The sequence below is a fragment of the Amblyomma maculatum genome, chromosome 8 (assembly GCF_055883805.1).
Source record: "Amblyomma maculatum isolate TAMU_Amacu chromosome 8, ASM5588380v1, whole genome shotgun sequence".
Taxonomy (NCBI): domain Eukaryota; kingdom Metazoa; phylum Arthropoda; class Arachnida; order Ixodida; family Ixodidae; genus Amblyomma; species Amblyomma maculatum.
This window is the reverse complement of record NC_139351.1, coordinates 100280677-100305490: the sequence shown is the minus strand read 5'-3', so window position 1 is coordinate 100305490 and position 24814 is coordinate 100280677. Positions and strand designations below refer to the sequence as shown.

General features: G+C 45.8%; 1 protein-coding gene across 1 annotated transcript; it reads right to left on the bottom strand.

The window, feature by feature from the left end:
• Window positions 1-4163: 4163 nt before the first annotated feature.
• Window positions 4164-24147, bottom strand: LOC146181975 (very long chain fatty acid elongase AAEL008004-like). Its single transcript, XM_084576968.1, has 7 exons — window positions 23957-24147; window positions 15261-15451; window positions 14100-14180; window positions 12537-12593; window positions 10310-10415; window positions 9372-9508; window positions 4164-7131 (listed from the first exon to the last, which is right to left on the bottom strand). Exons 1-7 carry the CDS (start codon window positions 24012-24014, stop codon window positions 6769-6771), a joined length of 993 nt encoding a protein of 330 aa, XP_084433094.1. The 5' UTR covers window positions 24015-24147; the 3' UTR covers window positions 4164-6768.
• Between the last annotated feature and the right edge of the window lie 667 nt (window positions 24148-24814).

Sequence of the window (24814 nt, the reverse complement as noted above, 5' to 3'; positions counted from 1 at the left end):
TCTTATATATCATGGTTATCCTACATAGTCTTCATTCAGTGGGAGCTTTACCCTCCATTGCTCACTACCTCTCAACGTTTCTTTAGACTTTGGACCCAATTTTAATGCGATAGCGTTAAAGGCCTCGTCCACTGAAAACCCGGCATTGGCAGATGGCCATCAGCGTTTGTATTGTGAGCGAAAAATCACGAGCATGGCACTGGCAGGCGGTAGCTTGCAGCTGACTTGGCCGCATACTGACTGGAGTTGCCCGACATTACTTTTGGCAGGAGCTGCCAACCCGAGCCTCTCCTTTCATATGGGAGGGTGATGTCAGAATCAGCCTGCCAGGACTGTTGCATTCAAGGTTACCTCCAGGCACATACATATGGCTTGGTTAAAGAGGGGCTTTAGATGCGAGTTTGTAGCCTACGCTATCGTGTTTCATTTGCCGCATGTCGCTTCCCATGCGCCTGTGGCAAACAGTGCCACTACTTCACTCCACCCACAAGTTTTCTCATGTAGATGTGGCTGGATTTATAAAATTTAATGCCTTTTATCAAGTTGTCTCCTCAAAAGAAACTTGTCAGGCCACTGACTGGCCAGAACATCATTGCTTTTTGAAGTGGGGTAATGTGCGGACTTCGGAAGCAGTCAGGGTGACACGTCTGCAACATTGCGATTTGTTTTCTTTTGTGTGTATGCTATTTGAGAACTGCTTTTCAAATAGGACATTCTTGGCTATCTAGTTCCAGTGACTGTACTGGCAGTGTAGTGCACGTGACAGTACTTCGGACTCCTGGAGAAGCTTGCGAGATTTGGGGAAACACCAGATAGGGTGTCTGTTAAGGGTATGTGTGCAGCTTCCGACCAAGCATTTATTGTGCTGTTTGGGAAGGTAGATTCGAAATTACTTTGCATACTTTGTCACGACCCAGACAACATGCCAGCTCCCAGGAATGTCCCATTTAAGTCCTCTCCCACATGCTGACAGGGTAATCTGCGGGGTGTCCCTGTGAGCTCACATCTGGAATGTGTTCTAACCTCTAAAGGAGGATATCCATGTCATGTCCTATTTACTCCCCACTTTGGGACTGTGCTAAATACATTCCAGAACAGTTGCTTGGAATCATGCACCATATTGCGTGAAAGCAAGTGAACAAGAGCCGCACAATTTCACTATTAATGGCAAAAACAAAAGACATACATAGACCTAAACATACATAACAAAAGACAAAAACAAAAAACAAGACAGACATAGTCTTGATAGCTAGAAATAATTGGCATCAGCACCGTCCCTGCTATGATACTCAACAGTTGCTATCTAAAATTTTGGTAGTGCTTCCCCAACATAGTCTGTGTTCGCAGGTTGCAACTTAATATCCATTGTGGTTTTTCAAAGCATATAAACAGCAAATCTAGGCTAATAACTGCATTAGTCGAAACATGGAAATTGGTTCCTTTGAAAAATATGTAGAAGGCCACGCAATATGCTGCGTTACATCCTGTCACAATATGAAGGTCAAGATCCAATTTGAATCAAGTTGCCAAAGAAAAGGGCATATGTTGTGGTAAAGCGTGGCACCCAACTCTGAAGAATGCAGAACAGCTCTAACTGAACATTTTATTTTTTAATACCGTAGCAGTCTGGGTGTGTTGGTTATTCATGATGGAAAAATACAGCTCCGAGGCTCGAATTAATTGTTGTAAGTCAGCGCTCATGTGTCCCATGTGCCTTCATTTTGTCCTTGTACTTCTTTGCGCTGTATTTTTTCCATCATTTTATTTTTATTGTCGACAAAGAAATGAAGGCCAGAATGTTGCATGCGACTCTGGTTAAGTGTACTGCAGATAAATAATTCACAAGATCGTTTTATATAACTTTTCTGATCTGCAGTCCAGCACCTGCACATACCGAAACGCCCTTGTGGAGGAGTGCTTGGGATTTATACACAAATGTGCTTATCTCAAGATGCCGACTGCCCTATGCTTTATAACATATGAATGTGTGCGTAAGAATTAGGAGTGCATGCGAGTTTCTAATATATCTATTATACATAGTATGTAACATTCCTTGTGTGTCTAAAAACACCTCGGGACTATGCATGCAGATAATGCTGCATTACCGGCTGCAGCAGTGTTGGAAACCCCCGAAAATTGCTTCAGCATGTGGGCATACATCGAATACATCACTTCTTAGCCAGAACACCACCACACCAACACGAGCTCAGTATTGGAGAAATGGGAACCAAAAGCATTTTAGGAAGACATCCTAACTGCATGCTTCTTACAAGGGCCCTGCAAGAGGCAAGGCCTAGAATAACAATGAAAAATTTAGTAGTGTATAATGAGGAAAGCTTCCTAAACAATATCCCAATAAGCTCCCAAAACACACCAAACATGTCCCAGAGCAGTATTGTTTGCGATGTTCTGAAGAAGTCATTTCTTGTTTCATTTACGTTCTTGAGATTTTTGTGGGATTTCCCAATCTCCCATAATCTGAATCCTTGGGATGCCTATGTGTTATCTAAGGACCTTCAAAGCACGCGCCAACTACACAGTGAAAAGAGAAAACAATTACAAGAGTTCAATGCTGCTGATCCAAATATTGATCAAAAGCATTAGCTGCGAGTGACCGAGCGTTTCTTCCTCAGCCCACATATAATGTCCGGTTAAACCAAGCCGTATGAACGTGCCTTAGTGGCCTATACGGGTAACATGAATGCCAGGATCTTAGCAGGCTGATTCTGATATCTGTCCCATGTGAAACGAGAGACCAAAGTTGGCAGGTTGGCAGCTCCTGCCAACTGAGCCGCGGCTCCGACCGCTTGAGCTGGGAGCCCAGCTCTCACCCTACTGTCACGTGGGTAAAAAGTGGCTACCGCCTCGCTACGCTGAAGGCTCGAAACCTAGAGTAGTATTGCTTTCGCAATCAGAAAGTTTTTTCCATGCGTTTCAATGGGTGACGCTCCCGTCCGGTGCTGGCGGCAAAGGGTCACTCCCACATACATATCGTGGCATTTTAAAAACTGAAATGTTTTATACTTCTGCAATTTGTGTTACGGTGCTATCAACTTTTTGCCTCGAAATGACGTCACAAGTGCACTGTGAAATTATATAGAAACTTTTAAGTTTTACCTACGGTGTGACATCCCTCTCGGAATGCAGAAATAGCCACCACTCATGCAGCATCCGCAGTGGCGCCTAGCAGGTACACATATCAGTGTCTGTTATATCGAGATTCGACTGTAAACTTTGATGGTGGATGCCAAGCATCCACCTTTTTTGCAGCTTCTGTGCCAGCACAGGTAATTTGTTTTCAGGGGACCATGGCCGTTATTGATGTACAGGTTACCATTTTAGGCGCAGAGCAGTCATATTTGTTGTATTTTAATGCATGCAATACACTTAAGCAATTTTGTACATATCTAGCCTGCAGCAAACAGTTTAAATGTGGAGGTCTGCCTGATGAAGGGCAAATTTTGGTATACAACTGCCGGTCACGATTTCCTTGCCATTTGTTGTAGTGCTGGTAAGAATTCAAACCTTGTCATACGACTGAAGCTGGCACGTAGCAGCAAAGAGATAGCAATGAGAAAAAAGCCTTGGAACAACTTGTGCTGGCCCTCAGGGGCTGAAGCATACCTATTTGTGGTTGCATGCTGCAAAGAAATGCAGTGTCATCATTAGCTGGATAATACCCACTGAAGGACTCTCATATTCCTCCAAATAACCCAATCCTATGCTAGCTGCATCCACTACACCTCTGCGAACCTCATTCACCCACCTAACTTTCCGCTGCCCCCTGCTAGGCTCTCCTTCCCTTTGAATCCAGTTTTTATTCCGAGCAACCATTGGTTATCCCACCTTCACACTACTTGCCCTGCCCCATTAATGTAATATGCCAGCCTTCATTCTCGGAACTTCTTCGTAGTCTTTGCAGTAATTGGAAATTCGGCACTTTCCTACTGTCATTTGGCAAGAGTTTGTAGTCAGATAAAAGAGTGGGCAACACAAAAGAACCCAGTGGCATCAAATTTCAATGATGCTAAGGGACTAATTGAAATGTCCTGGCAAACTATCTCATTGGCTGAAAGACCTCCTTTCAGGGCATTTGCAGCCTTGTTCTAGAGTTCCAGGCTGTAAATGCTGTCTATCTCCATTGAAAGGACTCCAGACACAGCTGTTATCAAAAACAGTTTAATCTCCCTCAAGAAAAAAGGGATGAAGGGGGGCAGGCTTTCAGCAACAGCGGCTAAAGTCAGCCCAATCTCTCCCCTCCATTCCCTGCTTTGCTATTGCAACACTTGCTTTTTGTTAACGGCCTTGCATACTTGAGGCATACCGAAGCAGGGGCCTCAGGTTTTTTTCTTCCCTCCCTCTTACTACTGCATCACCTAAACAGTTGTCTAAATAGGCAAGCAGCGCAAACCTTAATGCACAATGCTAAAAGTAGTGCCTCCCTAGACCATTCTAAGAGCCACAAACAATCACATTTTATTACAAAAACAAAGCGACCCTCAGTTCCTTAGCATGCTGAATGTGAACAGTCTACAACCAGAAAAAATGCAGCCAAGATACTTCACAGACCGTGGCTGAAAAACAATTTAGCAAGGGCATTTTAAAATATTTTGATAAACTCTCACACATGCCATTTCAAAATGGTGAAAACTAAAGAGGCACAGCCAGGTTTCGATAGCAGCAAATTTAGCTAGTTTACACACTCAAATGCATACAGGAATGCACCTTGATGCATAGTCACTCTTTCAGGCCCTTGGCTTATGCCATTTTGTTTATACACTGTGTACAAAACTATTTATTCGCTGAAGTTGAAAAAAGAATCTAGACAAGACTGCAATCCTCACTCCCCCGTTCCATTTGCAAGTGCATAACAGGCAAGTTTTTTTTTTCTTCTGTGTTTTCCATTTGCATCTTCCACACCATGCAATCGCAGCACAAACCCTTAATCCAATGTTAGTGCCAGCAGCCACAGCGTGCCAGCCATTGTGTCAGACGTGACAGTTACGCACGTATAAAATTAGTGCTATAAACTACGTAGAATCAAAATGGTAGAATGAACAAAGAAATGGGGGAGGAGCAGAAAAGTTACCCACTGAAAGCAGTGATAGAGCAGGTCACGCACAGAGAAAAAAAAAAAAAAAAAAAGGTAGTGTAATGGGCACGAGCTAGAGGATGCGGGCGCCACAAACAACGCGGCATCTCTAGTCATCCTAGTGTCCCTTCCCACTTCTTTTTAAGTACACAGACACACGACCACACCCATCAGTTGTTCTTGGCAGAGAGGTGTTGGAGAGTCCACCACGTGAGAGGTCTCTTGATGACACCTGATACTGAAGCAGCGTCACGCCTTTGGTCCCGGCGAGTCGAGGACGAAACGGCTTCGCAGCAGTGCGTGTGACAACGAAACTATTTGGCGATTGAAAAGAAAAACAAAAACGTTGCGAAACAACAGATGCAGGAAATGACACAGATTGTGCACACACGCATCACACGCACACACACCGCACTTCCAGCACAGCACAGAAGAAAAGGCAGGATCCTCCATTTTTGCAGGTCCTAGCCGCTTTTCACTTGCCCCACATCCCCAACTCCCATTTTGAGTCTCTCGGGCTTGCACACATCAGTCCCGCTTCCAGTCAAGAGCATGAGCGAAACGTGGGCAGAGTCTGTGCACAGCACAAAATAGTTTTTCCTGCCCTCTGCACAAACAATGACAACAGAAAAAGCAACTAAAGGAAGGACACTGGTTTCTCGCTGCCTTCGTGCAAGTATATGCATGGGCAGGAGTTGCACGCGACAGGAGGGGGAAAATGCACACACTGTATCACCCACTTTTTACAATAATGAAAAAAAAAAAAAACGCACGAGGTGACTGGACGACAAAACGAGGACCCTTGCATGGGTCCCGCTGCAGAGATGACACAATGATCTTGTTCTCGAAGGCATTTTTGCTTGCTTGCTTTTTTGTTTCATTTGCTTGCGTAGAGCCAAAACCTGACTCCCTCGCTCCTGCGAAGGTGCATCTCGGCGGGCTTGGGGACGGAAGGGGGTTGGGAGGCTGGCTTGCTCTGATTTGCTTTCCTGAGTGCTGGGGACTGCCACGGAGTTGTACACAGGGGATAAGCCTCGCGAAATATTCCCGAAAACAAGTGGGGAGGAGGACAGGACAGCTAAGGCTAGACCGGCTCTAGGAATGCCACCATGGTTAAGTGAAGCTACAAGCTACATGCCAGGCCTACTTCAAACGATGGCCCTAGATTTCCAACACGAGCCTTTCTGCAGATAAGATACAACTGCTGCTAGCATTTCTCTTTCCCTAGCACAATTCACTAGTCCTCTGGCCTGCTAGCAACCCCAGCCAAACGCAGGAGACTCTGCGGAAAAAGTACCCGTCGCACGGCTCTGGATGTGGGTGAAGGACGACAGGGCCCTAAGGATGTTCTGACAAGGTGAGGAAAGGGATGAGAGAAAGGCTAGCCTAGTGCAATATGCCTGGCATTTTCTTTTTGCAAAGAAACAACAATGAGATAAAGAAAACAGCAGCAGAGCACGTGCGACAGCCAACCACATTGTTGTGTACACAACATCACCACAGGGCCTGTCATCATCCCGTAGCAGCAGCCAATGTCTCTCGCAGAGAGGCACCACAGCTCTGCCTCCACCTCCTCCCTCTTTTGATTTCTGGGCTGCAGCAGGATGTGTGTGCAAGGGTGAAGTCATCGGGAGGTGGGGAATGCAGCCAATGGAGGACAAAATCTGCGGGGTGCATCACTCGTGCTTCTTGTCCTTGCTCTCCCAGTCGTGGAGACCATTGAGGTGGCAGTAGCCGTCCAGAAACCCACCATTCTTTTGCCGGCCGTTGGCAGTGTGCTTGACGAAGCCATTGGTTCCGTTCTTCTCCCCGTTGAGCTTGCCATTGGCGGCCTTGGTGAATGACGTGCCGTTGGAAGTGAGACTCCTGGTGGCACCCTTGAGCCTCTTGGCGAAGTAGGTGTTCTTGTAGAAGTCCCAGAAGAGGAACCAGAACATGATGGCATGGAAGCCAATCCACCACATGAAGCCACGCGGGTAGTTGCAGTCTGGCCGGAACAGCAGTTGGAATGAATGCACAAAGATGGCGATGAACTGCACCTGCATTTTGCAAAGCACCAAAGTGAGACCATGATTCGGGTAAGTGGTGTGCATACTGCCATCCCTGCAGAACTTAGTACCCCTGTCTCTCCTAAACTGTTGCCATACTGCACAAAGCCCGAATGCCAGAAGATGCTTTTAATTAGAAGAGCAACTACCAAGGCTATATTAATGTGTGGATGCCAGCGCTAACTTTGGGACAGAACACATCACCAATCTGTGCCGCCCTTGTCTCAAAGTTCATGCTGGCATCCACATCATAGTTACTAGCCCGGAAGAATGCCATTTTGAATTTCATCTTAAGGGGTTGGAAGATTGAAAGCTAGCGAGTATTCAAGTTTGTTTCCTAGCAGCATTGTGGCAACTTTGCTTAGTAATTTCTGAGGTTTCAGACAAGCAAAGAAAGCGAGCTATGAAGAACAAGAAAGTACAGCATAAACGTGGTTTCTTCAGTTCCATTTAGGCCAACTGAGATTAGCAAAAGTATATGAACAAGAGAAAGAAAAACTCGAGTGCAGCATTAGACGCAGTGTGTGCACCGCTTAGCTGTAAAAGGGCATTAGAGGGGAAGATGTGCTTTAATAAATGCGAGCTTGACTGACCAAACAGGTCGCAAATTTCAGAAACCTGGCATCCCACCATGCACAACAAAAAAGCATTCCTTCACTAAAAAAAATGAAGCTGATAAGAGAGCTAAAAAATAAATGAAACATTTGCTATGAAGATTGTGCCCGAGAATTGGTGCACCTTTAGTCTTCCTAGGAAGAACAAAATTTTACAGCAGAACCTCGTTGATACGTTCCCGGTTCACTCAATTTCCTGTTTCATACGCTAAAAAAGACAGTACAATATCTTCCGTATTTTTTTTCGAGTTAATACATTCCTGGAAAACGCTATTTCCCAGTTACTACTTTCAAGATTCGACAAACTGTGGTCGTATAACACGTTTTTCGATCAACTAGACATGTGCTAATGAACGCTCGCAACATTAAAAACTATCAGCGGTGCTCACCCACCACATTTGCTTTCCTGCAGTACCTAAGCTCAAAAGGGAGAAGCATCAAAGAAAGCTGACGAGCCAACATACCAGGTGCCCGATTAAACATGACTTCATGGCGAGAAATGTGGCTTCTTTGCAATGCCTTGAAGGCATAGGGGTGAACCATTTGATAACTACCAACAATTCGCTTTCATGCAAGCAGGCCTGGTTTGGGTGACACAGCATGAGCAAATACACGCTGACTAGGCCATAGATAGCAGTGGCTTCTCCACATGGCATAAGGGGGTGAGGCATCCGGAAACAACCAAGGAAGAGATCTTGGCTCGCGATTGCTTCTACGAACCGGATTTGTTACTGAATCCCTTCCTCGCTTATGACAATGCAAATATGGATTGAATTCAGTGAGGGCTAAAAGAGGAGCTGTGCATTCGGATGTCTATAAATGCTAATCTGCATTTTTATGCAGTTAGTCTCAATTCTAAATGCCTTTGTGCCTCATTTAGCAAATTTTTAAAAATCGGACAGTTCAGATCATTCATTTTATATTTTTTCTGCATATTCTCAAAAAAAGTTATTGAGGCTTTGCTGCATTTGAAGAACCATAATCTTGAGCTATCGTAATGCACATGTGGTGGAGAAATTGGTTGTTCACTTTTTCACTTCATTTCATCGCATTATGCAGGCTCAGATCCAGTGCTGCTGCACCGCTAGTGCATGTTATGACGTCATGGCATGTATCACATGTATATTTCTTTTGAGAAATAGAGTTAGTAGCACTTAGTCATGTGTGGGTCCATTCCTTGCATCAAGCTAGTGCTTTCCAAACCCTTAGGATTGTTTTCAATACAAAGCACTTACAGGGCCAATCCTTGGTGCTTTGATGTCCAGCCTAATGCTGCTGAAAAGAAAACCTGGGTGAAAATTTTAACTCTCCACATGTGATGTACCCCATAGCAATATTACAAGTGAGAAACGACAAGTGCCTATGAACTGCTGAAACCATGCCGCCAAGGAGGAGACCTATTGCTTAGGACGGAGAGTATGAAATGTGGAGTGAGGACCGGGTAGGACAATCACTTAGTGCTCTAAATTAACAATAAAGACAAAAGATGACAGCACCAAAGCAAAATACACGCCCTCATATGTGCTCACGTATTCCTTTCAAGTGACCCATAAAATGCTGGGCACTTCTACCACAAGCCAGTTTATTATTAGTTTCCTGCTGCACTGCAGGGCATACCATCTGAATTGTTGTCATGTGCTGCTTCCACCAGAGGTACTTGGACATGTGGGGGCCCACTGCTGCCAGTCCATAGTAGAAGTACATCAGGATGTGCACAAAGCTGTTCACAAAGGCAAAGAATGTGCTGTGGCCACCTGTTGGGGGAATCATGAATTAGACCTTTCAAATGTGAGCATTAAAACTACTGAAGCAAGGCATGCAAAATGAACGCCATAAAACAAGACTCATGCTTCCTGCTTTCTGTACACAACGAGCTCTTTTTTACAAGTCGAGTCAAGGGCAGTGCAACCTGAATTATGGTAAACAAATTTGCCAGGACAACACAAAATTCCAACATTCCCCGATTAATAATTGTATCATTTCTATCACGTCTTCATATTTCCACATTGCCTTCTAACACTTATGACAAGAATGATTTGAAGGCAATATAATAGAGACCTTGAAGATACGTTATGTAAAATTAAACAACTCTGCACATTCTGGAAACTTTAAAGGCAGAACATTAAAACTGATTTTCACTAGAGTCCTCATGTGTGCGATTTAACAGTGTGTAGGCCAAGGCCACATGTGTGGACACAGCCTGAAGAGGATAAACACTGGGGAGGGCGACCCTGGATCCAGTCATGTAGGTATGACGTCTTGTCAATAAACCGCATAATTAAGCACCGCTGAGGATGGGAACTTTTTCTGTGCAATCTCGTTGTGTTCCTCTAACTGAAAATTCGAACACTTTTCCTACTTAGGATAAAAATAATTTGTGCTAAAGAGCACAAATAACAGCATCTATTGCTGTGTCGAGAGTTCGAGTACTGGGTGGTTGGAAATGGATGTCGCTTCATTATGGTATGCAGGTTATTTTCGCCTAATGCAGCACTTCCCAACCGCAGCCACCCTTGGGTGCATGCTTGAAAGAAAACCCAAAATGAGAAGCTCACCAGGTGTGAATTTGACACCCCACCATACACTCATAGGCATCATCCCATGGTGGATGACGTGAAGTGTTGAGATGTGCGTGAATTTCTTTCGTAGCACGAAGAATATCTGCGCATGGAACAAAGAAAATGCAACGCTGCATCACATTGGCCAGTGAATAACACCCACACACGTCACCAGAATTCTCACCTGTACACACGCACACACATTGTTGACAGCTGTGCTCAGAACTTGCCACCAAGCTGCCAATCTTAGTGACCCTGATTGCTAATCTGTAGTTTACCAGTAGTGTGCGTGTTGTGTTTTATGGCACATAGGCAGCTCAGACCATCATGCACCAAGAGCAAGGTTTGCAATTAAACAGCTGGCTTAAAAGCTTTGCTTCTTTAAGGAATGAAAAAGCATGGGGAATATCAATGAGTGACTTTCCTCCTGCAAGTAAGCTTGGGAGCAGTGAGGTGTGTTCCTTATAAATTTGTGGGAAGTGTTTGTGTGTTTGTGTCTTAGTTGTTCAAGTTTTGTACATGTAATTAAAATGTGCTTAATGGTGATAACTTCTCAGCAAAGTTTGCATGTAGGTACTTCTCATTTTGTAAGTATGAAGTTGTGTGTAAAAATGAGCGTGACCGATTCGAAGGCGACAGAGAACGACTTTGATGAAACGATCTTGATCAGTACATTATTTCCTTTCTATCACTGGTTTCACTAAGTGTAATTTGTTGCTTGCCTCGTTGTCCCATGAATCCTGGCATTTCTTTCAGTTTTCTTCGTAGAAATTGTGAGATCGTTATGCAGTATGCTTACTTTTTCTGCGTTACTGTTCTGAGCGGCTGTAGCACATGCATCAGCTCGTTCATTACCATTGATCCCTACATGACTTGGTACCTAGCAGATCTTCACTTCACGTCCTTGTGTATGCAATGGTATTAAGATAATTACTTGAATGTAACGAGTTTTTTCATGACTTTTTGCTCTCAAAGTCTAATCTCACGTTACAGTTGAATACTGTGATTTGGTAGGCCTAAAGCAGAGCCGGGGTGCAGCCATATTCAATCCGCCACCACTCAAGTTTCGGTTTCCGCGGTTTTACAATGTTATGTTGGCAACATAGGTACTAGGGAAGCCAAATCAGCCAAATCCCAATCCATCCAAGTTAAAATGTAGAGCTTTTTGCTCGTGGGCTGAGAATCACATCCCCTTGATCACGCGCTTGTCGCATCTTTCGCAGTGGAGTAGCGCAGTTACTTCTGTTATCGCATTTCGCACAATAGCGCCGCGCCGCACACGGTTCGACACTCACCTCAAAAAAGGTATTCTGAGAGCAGAAGAAATCTGAAATTCTGCGGCAGATTGACAGCTAGACATTACTAATCTACCTTATGTGGGTGGCGGACGCAGCGGGAGGAGATTTTTAAATGTGAGCCCGACCGCAAAGGCTTCTGAATTATCTGGGAGGACAAGAGTGAAAAGGAAGATTCGGTTTCCGAGAGCTCGGCTTGCGATGACGAATGAGCGTTTATTAGACTGCAATGGCCATAATGTCTATTTTAAGCGCTTATCTCTCGTTACATTCTTGGTTTTTTTCTTTCCATTGGGCAATATGAAAAAGCCGCCCCTCGCGTTACATTTGCGGTTGTGTTCCATTCGAGTAAACACGATCTTTTTCCAACTAAGGGTTGTGTTGAATTTCTGGAGTGTAGTGCTGTGATTACGCTCAGTGAGTTAGTGTAGATTATGTTCTTTTCAAATTTACTTCTTACTAATTTTTCCACAGCTAAATAGACCGCATAACATTCGGCAGTAAAAATCAATGCACACTAAGGTAACCTGACCTTTTTCGGTAGAACTGATGCTTGGGCGAGTTGGTACGCCATTTGGAGATGAACAGCGCAACTTAGAAAAGGATGGAAGGAACACACACACTGACAAGCGCTGTCAGTGCAAGCGCTCTCCGTGTGTATCTTCCTTCCATCCTTGTAGAGGTCTCGCCGTTCTCCAAATGTTTTTTTTTTGTTTGTCTTCTGATACACTAGTAGTATACAGACAGCCTAAAGGTAGCAAATGGTGGCAGAATATGTAATGACCTAATTACTCTGGGCCCCCCACCACACAGCTACACAAGAGTTACATTTAAGGGTTGTGTATTTTAGTATCAAGGCTGTACAAAGCAGGGTGCAGTGAATGAGTGAACAGAATGCCTCTTCTCAAGTACAGCACACATGTACTTACCGTGTCAATAAATTCAACAAATTTTGAGATGTAGTACCACCAGGAGAGATGGGTCATCTGAAATGTGAAAAAAAAAAAAAAAGGGGGGGAGGGGGGCAGAAGTGGGGAGATACAATTTACTTTAGTTACATTCACACTAACAGCATTAAGTTCAAGCACCGTGCACAGTTATTAAAAAGCAAATACAGCAAACTCCCGTTAATTCGACCTTCAACGGGGCACGAAAGGTGTTCGATTTGTCTAATGAGCCTGAAATGGTTGTCGTTTGAGTTTGAGATGAAACCCAAGAAATAATTTTCTTTTTTTTTTTTTTTCAGTTCAGTAAAATATTTTGCTTTAAGCACACTGTTGTGAAACGTTGAAAAAAAATTGCTAAATAATTGTAAAGGCCACAGCCACCTTTTCATGATGCGGTGCAGTAGCAGCGGTATGCCTCTTGTCATACATTGAGGATGCTTTACCACACAGCCAATGTGTTGAAGCATTGCGGTAAAACACAGCGCAATGAAACGCTGCGTGTCTAGTGCGCAGATTCAGCATATCAGAAGTAGTATGTGGATGCATATGAAGCATGTATGCAAGGCATCAGAACAGCCCAAAATAAAAACAGAAGAACAATAACGTGCCAAGCAGCATTTGAAACTGCGCGACTGGCTGATGCGCATGCCCAACCACAGCCATGAGATGGTGTAAAATTCAGGAAAATGAAACTGAAGCTATGCGACTACGCTATATTTCAGAAATTAGGAACTTCAAATTGTCATGCCTACCATACATGCACAAAATGTGCGGACATCATTGTTCATGTGTCCGATAATCTGGGAAGCCTAGTTCAGTAATCGCCCGTCCGAATTAACTGGAGTGAGACCCACTCATGTGCGAATTAACCAATGTCTGGCACCGTTGATTTATCATAGACTTATATGGGTGCCTACTGGGACTATGCTCATAGTTCGAATTATCCGAACCCCTGAAGTAACGAATAAGAGTCAGTTTGTACAGCCCCCATAAAAAAATGGGGAAGAAGAAAGGCATATGCTATTCGACAGCAGCACCCGACCTGCAGACGTTCTTTGGAATGAATTCATGCATTAAGCTCAGAATGTTGCGCAATCACAGCCTACTGTAGAAAGCTAGGCAGCAAATGTACAGCTACCAAAAATACTCTTACAGCTAAGGCGGTACATATAGTAGTTCTCTTAGGCCCCTTGACTACTGGCAGACAAGTGGCTGACTGGTATGATGTTTACAGCAGTAGCTTAGGTAAGGTTAAAGAGATGATTAACCTTGCATGAAAACCGCCCAGAAACTGCTGAATACTGATCTGTTTTGTACTCGATCGTAACACAGACTAGATTTGCGCACCTGCAGGATGAGGATTAAGGGCACAATAATGGTCCAGCAACCACTTTTAACCTGCTGGGCGGCAGACTGGAAAGCAGTGGTCCAAGGATGCCTAGCAACGCTAGACTAATTTCCAGGTGCCACAATGAGCTCACTTTACGCCAGAAACACAACCCACCTGTTAGGGTGCACTCTGCAACTAAACAAAAGTCAACTCACCAGTATTGCTTCCCTACTATCTGTGTAATCCACAGGCTGGCACTTCCAGTTGTAGTGGCCAAACCAGCCATAGATGCCCAGCTGAAAACAAATGTCCAAAAGGCATGTTACAAGATGCTGCAGAGAACACCTAAAAACCAGTCTTGCTAGAATCAAATGCCTACACACCCACTGAAGTCACCCCAAGAAGAGAACTAATTGGATCAAATCAATGGGCAAACTTGTGCTCCGCAATAAACCAGTGGCTATATGGAAGTGAAACTGTTTGCTTGTGATCCTCCAAGGTTGGAGGTAAACATTTTTTGATGCAGCACCTAAGTTGCAAAGTAAACTGCTGTCACACCCTCCGCTACTGTCATCCTCTCTGCAGACAAGAATTATGATACGCGTTTCAGGATGCCAAGCATGGTACAGTTTGCTAAAGCACTCGGCTGGGGATCCAAGGGATGGAGGTTAGATTCCCGATGGAGACAGCATTTCTTTTTTCTGACGTCATCAGGATAATTGACATGTGGAATACCGTGGTATCCTATGAAATCTGTATTTGTGTGGTGCGGTGTTCGAGGAAGAGGCAAATGAAAGGCACTGCACAGATTCCTGGATCGGACGCCCGGGGGGTCAAGTTCGTATATGTGTGAATCGCCTGGTGACGTCATGAACAGACAAGACAATGATATCAGTTCTGGTCATGACGCCATCACCTCATCACCAGGCGATGACGTCATAGTCTCACTGTATCTCGAGGAATCTCTCAAACGCATGGACATACTGGTGAGTCATGAGCCATTAAGGGCCCTAAAACTACAACACCGGGTAACAGAGCAGAGCTTTTCTAGAAAACTCAGCAGAGATCGCCACAAACTGTCTGCATACTTATGGCACCTTGCAATAGACTGCAAGAATTTTAAGACCAGAGGAGCCTAGCGCAACACCGGGTAACAGAGCAGAGCTTTTCTAGAAAACTCAGCAGAGATCGCCACAAACTGTCTGCATACTTATGGCACCTTGCAATAGACTGCAAGAATTTTAAGACCAGAGGAGCCTAGCGCATGATATTTGAAGACTAAAATGCTGGCAGCCACACGTGCATGTGCAGTATGAACTTCCAAGGCGTAATATCCAGCTTTTACACTGCTACATATTGAAGGCATGCACACTTACCAGGAGGAATATGACCAGGCTGATGGCCACCATGAAGAAGTTGTAGCCAACCATGACCCATCGCAGCTGCATGGGTTCCCGGTTCTTCATCAGGGACGGGCCCAGCACCTTGACAAAGTAGGCGTACGACAGGCAGATCGTCAATGTCGGCCAGGGACTCTGCATGAACAGCCATTCCTGCACCCGGGAGTCTGCAGGGAGGAGAGGAAAGGACACTAAGGCAAATGGCAAAAATTCTCTCTACATATGGTGGATCGCATTTGCATAGTGGCTTTCTCCCTTCCTGGTACCCCGAACATGTCAACAGCACTGCAAGGCTGTTGCTGCGAGGTTGCAAGGGAGAGAACTGTGTGCTGTAGAGCATACACTATGTTGGCTAACGCAGCAGTGCTTAGGACGACTAGAGCTCTGTGCATACCACACCGTAGGATACCTGTAAATGCATCGCACTCCCAAACACTGAAGAACACAGCATGGCCTACTGGACAGCATTACATACTAAATGTGCTGTGGTTACAAAACATGCAGCATAAAGCTAACCCCTAGAAAAGCGGTGCATCTCCAACAAACTGCACGGATATTCCCACTGACAAGCAGGCCTCATCACACCCATTTCTGACCGACTTGTCCAGCTCCTTGCATCTCTTGAGGCAACGAGTAGAGCTCAGAGCAGCTCACATTTCTGTTCAGCTGACAAATAAATTGTCCGTTAGAGGGGTTAACCAAATAAAGGCAAGGCTGGTTGCTGCACTGTCGTCAAACTTATGACAGCATGAGAAATTCAAAAGCAAACGATGACAATGTGTACAAGGCTTCTCATTTGCAATGACGCTCAGGATTCCTTCCTTGTTTATCTTAGCTGCAGCCTGAGGAAATGCTGTAACATGTACCTTTCTTGCGTACATGCATACCACAGGGTCCAAGTGGTGTTTGCACACGGCATGACGCGATCCTGGGGAAATGTTTGAAGAGTCGGGTATTTTCCTCAGCTGAGCGCGAGTACCACGCCCTCATTTGCTTTCCAAGTTTGCAGAGTCCACATGTGCCAGTGTCCGTTTTACTAGCACGAAATGGCCCGACGGCATGCATCACCATGCTGTGTACTGGTCCACTAAGGTAGAGTAAAGTTTAGTGACAAAATTATTACCACTGACGAAGACAGGCACTGCTGTTATTCACTTCTACACTGCACAAGTTATTTCTGCTGTCAGAATTCCTGCCCTATGCCATGCGAAGATGTGGTTCAAAATGATACCATTGAGCCGATAGTTGTTACTGGTCCATACTAAAAAACTTTTCCTCTTCATGAAAGTGCCAGCAACAGTATAATAAGTTTGTGTGTTGTGAACTGTTGTTCAATGCCAACTGCCAAGAAAATCCAAATACTACCATGAAGAACCTTTCCTTCTGTATGCGTCTGCATGCATTATTGTGTAAAGGTGGGTTGAGGGCATATGATGTTAGCAATACCACTGCATTGCATCGTATCTTGTGGCTGCACAGGAAGCCAGGCACATTATTTCATCGCTCATGAAGTTTAGATTACTGCACCTGCTGGATTATCCTCTGATCAATATTATGGCACGAACACACAAATTAATGTGCACTGCCTTAGCAGTAGTCTTCTGACGAAGCGCTAAAATCTGCTTCAATGTGCTGACCCACATTCGTGCTGCCAGCATCTTTCTTGCAGAAGTGCCGTCGAGAAGACATCGCAAGTGAGCTCGTAGATGCAGAAGTAATATGTGGTGGGATCGCAGCCACTACAAAGGGACCCCGAGCGTGACCACGGTACCCACAGCGTGTGGCTGATAGTGTGGCGGTCTGATTTCTGCAGACCTTGCGTCAGGAATCAAGATATGGTCGGCCCAATCGCACTGTCTGCACTTCTGCCGCTCAGAGATATCCTGTTTACCGATAAGGAGCGCCGCACACTCCCGACCTCAGTAGGGTAGAAAAGACGCGGGTCAAGACCCAACTGGCGAGTGATCAAAGGACCTGGCACTTTTCTCACGCAACAAGGAAACATATATACGTAAAGCTATGGTGGCGGCGCTTAAAGCAGGCGGGCTGGCCAGGCCACCAAGGGAGATTTCAGGTATTCCAAGTTTTTCCTGGGTCAGACTGACTGGAAAGCAAGGGCGACACCTCGACACCAACCAGCTATTTTTACTGGAAGCAGGCGTTGATAACTGCCGTGAGGAAAAAAAAAAAAAAGAGGTCCAGCTGCACGGCTAGCACAAGAAATTTGAAGCTTTGCTTGAAGATGGCCAGCCTTCGTCAATTTTTCTTCTTTGCCGCTTAAGGCAACACAGTGATCTGCTCATGTGAAACTTACTTTAAGTGGTGCAAGCCCTTCTATTGCTGCCAAAAGTCAATTCAGTTGCAGTAGCACGCAATAAGCTGGAGACGGGCATGACACGTGCCACAAGCATCATATTTCAATGTTCATCTCTACAAGGAAAAAGCCACTACGCCTTTCATTTTCAAAGAGTACGACAAGGGTGTTCTAACAACGGCAGGTCAGCCGACATTTGACTTTACAACACCTGAAGCATAGAGCTAACATGAGTGAAACAGAGACTAGCAAAATTTTCTCTGCGTGTTTTCCGCATAAATAACATTTTTTTATCAAAATTCAGTTTCAGTGTCAAAATCCAAACCTGCATAGTTATGACATCACAAAATTGCAGAGTGGCTTGGTTTGTTTATGGGGTTTAACGTCCCAAAGCCACTAAGGCTATGGAGACTCCGTAATGCAGGGCTCCAGAAATTTCGACCACCTGGGGTTCTTTAACATGCATTTGACTACGTATGACGATATGAAAGCACTTGCTAGTCTGTATGCCTGTATCTAGGCTGGTAATGCGGTGTTGTGCAGTACATGGAGTTCCGCCAACGCCTGGCGTGTTCAGACATGCATGGGCATGCAGTGGTGTTATACAAACCAAGACTAACTATAACTAATCAAATCATAATTATGATTACCTAACAGTGATTGATTTTATTATCGATCTCTGGATGAATGACAGGTGCGAAGGGCGTTTTCTCGTCACATGAGCATGAAAACATGAAGGCGAAGCATGAAACAAGAACAGTTTCCGCCTTAATAAGGTCGAGTTCATGCAAAAACTGCAATAACTCGTAGTCATTCCGGCTCGTTCGGATCGCATTAAAGCGGCAAAACAGCGGTTCTTGCACACTGTAGCCACTGACACCAGAACTACACAACAAAAAATGATCCACCCCAGGCATATTAAGTAAAGTCTGGAAGATTACGGTGAATGACAGCAATAATGAAATGCCTCTGGCCGTTTAATGAAGGCCAATTTCCTAGACACACTACTGGTTTATTGTTATCCCTTCCCTTTTCTCTACCACATCCGCAAACGAAGATGGCAATGGCCGAGCTATCGTTATGCGGCTACAAAACATCTACTGGAATTCACTGTTGCGCTACCAAACTACCGGCCTTCTACTGTAGTGTGAAAACAAAGTGCAGAGAGAAAAAGAAAGGGGGGTCGGGGGGCCATGATTCGGTGCTGAAAACCGAAACAAACAAATCTCGCAGTGTTTGAAAAAAAAAAATGCAGCAGGGTTTCAACCAAAGTTAAACCAAGTTAGATAGCACGACTTAATCCGGTTTATCTGTTCAGTATTTGTTTTCTCTAAGTGTCGATTTGGTCACGCTCTGGGATATAAACACATTAGGCAACGTGTTCATGTTCACGGCGCGCTTCTTCGGCCAAGACAGTAGAAGGACCTAGAGTCACTAGAAGGGCCTGGCTTACTTGCCATCCTGGCGTAGTAACCATGGCGTGCGTCAAGATATTTGTTTTATAGAGCAGCTCCTTGGGGACTGTTTCTGGGTTCTGCGTTGTGACCGTAGTCCCTCCTAACCAGCTCCCCTTTCACTGGCGCCTTCCTTCCTTCCCTTCTGGCGTGATTCAGGTGTCCACAGAAACAAGTGTAACAGATACTGCACCTTTTCATTCCTGTGAACCAATTATGAAAGGCAGGGGTGGAAGCAGGCTCGAGCATTTTTGAGCGGTTTTGGGAGCAGTAATAAAGCCATTTTGGAGCAGCTTTGGAGCAATGAAATGAGAATTTTGGAGCATTTGAATTATGTTTCGGAGCAGGTTTCTAAGGTCAAACACTTCTGATAACTGCAATTTTCTCTTTCTGAAATAAAAAAATCTCCAATCTGATTCTTTTTGCATTGTGCCTTTCCAACTTCGAACTCATCTCTGACAAGACAAACGGCCAACAACTTTGAACAGACTAGTAGCAAAAGGAAAGCTTGCTGATGCACTTCATAACTGAACACCTAGTCTGACCTAAAGCATTTGCCTACTTTTACTTGATAGGTTCAAATGTCAAGTCTACCACTCAATACACTCAAGCAGTACCGCTAATTGGAGCTCAGATTAATGGGCATGACATTTCTCCTCTCTATCCTGAGCGTATCCTTTTTGATCCTATGCCTGTGCTGATAAATTCCCGAGCACTGGTCAGTTGTGCTTCAGGAAATATAGATGGCAAGGGTAGGTAGCCTTTCATCCTTCAACATTTTCTCTTCACTGCTTCCTGCCAATAGTAGCTCTATCATTCTTTGCTTGAGCAATGCTGGGGCTCATTTTTAACATCTTGGCGATAGGCCCTGTATGTCTTTCCAACACTCTTGAGAAGCTTCTAGTGATGGACACCTTTGGCGTGCCAACCCATAACGCTTTAAGTATGATTTTGTCTGCCGTAGGCCTGACAAGCTTGCCAGTGACAGAGGCTCGATGGTGCCTGCTTGTTTTCACAGCAGAGAGATTAGAATAAGACGGTCTTTGCAGTCGGACAACTTTCTAACAGCTCACAGTAGTTTGTGCTATCTGCTTCGCTTGCAACTCTTGCTTCTCTCTCTGCCGGCGATTTAAAAGGCTGAGAGGAGCTGCTATGAGCCATGCACAATGCATTTTTTTTTGCAATTAATTCCCTTCAACTGCCCGTGGCACATACTAAATTTACTTGCAAACAAGTATTTGTAATACTCCATGCTTCCCTCCTTCACGAAAATTTTATTTGCATTAAGCCCCGTGCAAGAAGAGTTATCTTTTCCCCTGGTGCTGTGACATTGTTCCCATGCTCTGCTAAATTTGATGGCAGAACATCAATTCAGCCAGTTTGGAACAGAATGGAGCAGCACTTCCACCTCTGGGCATGCTTCAGAGCTCAGGTGGAAGATGTGACCACACTTGGTATACACTGCAAAGATAAGAAATCCGGACTATCAAACTAGCTGTATATATGCAAAATACATCAATATGATGCTTTTCTCTGCGAGTGTGTGAATTCTCGGTTACTGCACATGTTACCCTGCAGTTCGGTGTGGGTGCTCACTCACAGAGAAAAGCATCATATTTTGATGTTTGCGATATGCAGCTACTTTGATAGTCCGGATCTCTAGCCGATCGTCCCTTGGCTTTCGAGGAAGCCTTCGTCCAGATCTAGCCCGGCCTGATTTTCCTTTAAAACATACTACTAGAAATTCAATGAGACGCTTGACAACTTTAGCTACAGCGTTTTCAAGTCAAGTTAAGATATCTGCGGAGGTTCTTTCTTCTTGTCTGCAGCTTGTGGCGTTAGTCTCTTCGCCGCGCAATGTTCCTATGGGCCCACACGCTGCCTCCCGATAACTTAATTGCTCTCTTCATTTCTCCGACCACAAAGCTTCCTTCATGACAGTCAAGAACTGTTAGTGGAATGTTTCTTGAAAGAATATGTGTGAAAAATAAAATAGTCTAATTGTACATATACTGCGTCTGGCTTGAAATCTTTGCCTCAATCTATCGAAAAGCTGAAACAGCTGAAGAGCTGCGTTCCAATTTCTCATCAGGAAGTAACTAATTACCATGGGTTATTTTATTTGCATTTGTTATTAATTACCATCATCACAATCATTTTTACATACCTTACCAATTCTTTCATTAGGGTTTACAGAAAAAGAATAGGCGCAGCATCTGTCATGCACATCCTGAAGGCCCGGTTAGACCTCGTGAAAGTGCATTTGCACCCCGGTGATTTGCACTACTAAAACTAAACTAATGCCAGCTAGCCACTGCGCGGCTCTTCAACAGGAATAATCGGAAAAGCACCATATCTAGTTGAAGCACAGCTTTCGAGAAACAAGTCCAATATAATCAGTGCTCCAAGATAAATTACAATGTCTCACAGGCCAGGGTGCTAATGGTAAAAGGCTGGATTCCTGACACGATGAACATGTGGGAACAAACGATTACGGGGACAAAAAAAAAAAAAAAAAGACACGGAGACTAGCGGCTGGCACAACACTCCTTAGTTTGCAAACAGAACAGGCGGCGAAGCAGTCATTTCAGAGTAGACGTTTTCACGACAACCATGGATGTCCAAATACAGTGTACCACGTTCCCGCATGTTACAGGCCTGACCAAGCGGTTAAAATATAACCAGGGGCAATTAAAAAGGCTCGGAAATAGGCAGCGTTCAAATTCGACGCTGAAGGGAACGAACCAAGCGACTGAATTAACGACACAAATAAAGAAAAATGTGCGGTACATTTGAAAAACCAAAGGCGGCTGAAACCTGCTCAGCGCGTCTTTCGTGTGACAGGCCGCGCGAGGTTTCTGCAGCAGACTGCAAAAGAATGGACAGCTGCAAAGCGTAGCAGACGAAAACGGATGTTCACCTGCGCGAGCTCGCTAACGCCGGTTCCAGGCACAGTCGACGTCGCGTACGTGTGTCCCTTGCGTCACACCCTGGCAGACAGACGGCTGGCTAACAAATGTTAGCCTTCACTTGCAGCCGGTGGAACGACTGTCTACCAGCAGGCACAATTCCAAACGCTTGCACCCTAACGGCTTTTTTTTTTTTTTTTTGCACTTACTGGTTACGACAGAATTCAGATGACTTTTTAGCCGAGCACAAGTACAAATTCTCACGTGTTAAAATAAAATGCAGGGGGACGTGAAGACTCCAGCAGCAAAAGCTATAATCGAACGTTGCTGTGAAGTTCACGCACCTTGTGCAGAAGCCAAACGAACTGTGGCCACGCTCGGCTTAATCTGTTCGCGCTCTCCAGCCTGAACGACTAGGACAACAATGAGCCGAGTGGCTCGGCAAATAGAATAGCCAGAAATAATGCCACCGACAATAAACACCGTGAGAGGCGTGAAGAAAGAGGTCTTTATCAGCCCGTCAATGCCAAAGTCGCCCTTGACTGGCAAGGCAGGAAGCGCCAGACGCCCACGTGCCGTTGCGCGTGAATATGTTCGCCGTGATCATTAAAAAGCAACCCAATCTTTTTTTCCCCCTGTTCTTTAGTAAATTATGTGTCGCACGGGGCTGCAGACATGCAACTGCAACAGCGCGCGCGGCAGGAACGGCCGGAGCCTTTTCGACACGAGTCACCGCCGCATTTGGACGCATCGGAAGCGCACAGCTGCGGCGCGCCGCGCCAAACATGCGGCTACATACAGCGCGCTCGGTAAGCGAAGGGTAAGGAAGAAAAATGAATGGCGCTGTACGGTGTGCACAAATGCGGCTTGAAACGCACCCGTGAATGGTAGGAAGGACCGTCAGAATCGCCATCACCATTTAGCTGACCCAAGGTGTCTCGAAATATTCCCGCCGCAATACTGTACTGGGTGAACAGCCAGCTCGGGATCGGCGAACATCCAGCACAAGGAAAGGCGGAACGCGACAAAGGAGCAGAAAGGTAAAGAATAAAGAAAAACAAGGGGGAGGGGAGGGGGGACGAATAAGGAATCCGGACAGCACTCGAGGGCGTGCTAAAAGAGGTCATGGATTCCTCGGGCCCTCTCTCAACTCGGCGGGAGAAAGACAAACTAGCCATCCGCCCTCGTTCGTAAGAGATCGACCGAACGACTTAGGGTTAGGCGGGCAAGAGGATACGTCCACTTAACGCGGATTGAGATAGCACAACACTCAATGACGGCTGCAGCGGCGACGAGGGGAGTTTACTCGGCACGGTTCGGTTTTGGCGACGCCCGCCCGTTACGTAACCTGGATGTGCACCGAACCGAACGGGCCACCGTCAGCTCGAACACTCCCAGTAGCATTGCAAAATGCGCGACCGATCAGCATCGAAAAACGGAGCTTGGAAGTATGCGCTCAGGATGAATCGCGCAGAGCAAGAACGGGCTACCGCAGAGGAGGGCGGCGTTTCCCAGAGCGCAACCTTCAGTGACCGCGGCCGCGCATGCATCTCCGGAGCACTGCGTTTCTTGATGAGGCTCTCGGCATCGCGAATCCTCTCTAGCGCAGTGCTCTTCGCGAACACAGATGCCCGCGCGTGTGCGAATGAGCCCGTGATGCGGGAGTGGCTGTCTCCGCGTTCTCGCGGGAGCAGCGGTAGAACATCGTTTCCTTGCACCTCAAAACCGAACTCGGAGACTGCAGTTTCTTCGAGAAGCCGACGTGGGCCTTCTAAAAGCGCCAGCAAGGACGTCGTTCCACGCTTGGAATAAGCGCGAGGATCGGCGGGCGTGGAGGCGGGGGCGACCGAGCCGCCGTTTTCGGTTTTGTTTCTTTAATTCATGTTTTGGTTTCCGTAGGCAGGGCTAGAACCGGCATTAGGCCTAGGCGGCCGCGGGGCAGCGTCCTGGGCGACGCGCGAGAATGAATGGGAAAGGTCACAGAAATGGGCTTACCTCCGCTCTCCAAGGTTTTGTTGTAAAAATCCCGAATTTCGTTTAGCAGGTGGTACATTTTGGGACACTGGATGGCCGACGCACAGTCCACAGTGTCAGCGGTGGAACTCCGAGGCCGGGTGCCACTTCACGAGTGTCAGGTCACGTGACCGAGCGGCGCCGCCACCTGGGAACGGTCGAAAGAAACAGAGACCCGTTGCAGCAGCAGACGACACGGTCGGCAGCGGGGAGAGGGGCGCGCCGACAACGGCAGTTGGGCTACTGTCGCCGCTGTTGTCTTTTCACCCTCTCGCATTCGCTGCGCGTACGCACCTGGCCGGTGCTCGGACGCGAAAATCAATCCGGTGACGGCAACGAACGCCTATATGAATCATCCTAATTCAGTTACAAATCGATCAAGAGTAACGCTGTGTGTTTGCTTCCACGACGCAGAGACAAAACGACGACAGAGGCGCGTACTGCAGTTTTTTTTTTTTATTTTATTTTTTTTTCTTCGCTCGCGTTTGGTCTTTCGCGCTGCCTTTCGTTACTGCTGTGACGTGGGCAAAAAAGAAAAAGCGGTACTTTGTACATAGATCGTCTGGGGTCATTTCAAGGAGAGCTGATGGGAGAGTCGGGGTCTCGCGACTACGGACGCATCAAACGACGCAGCGATAAAATAAGAAAATGCGCAAAGCAAGACACTTGGGGAAACGGTCGAAAGAAGACCGCTGATGTTCCGTGTCGAGCTAACACAACCTGTTCCGCAATGACTCGTATAAGCGTGCGGTCTCGTTACAGCACTTCCTTATCTCTTCGCGCGGAAACATACAAATGGCTATCGACACTACAAGCGCGCGATGAGTAGGCGGGAGACGG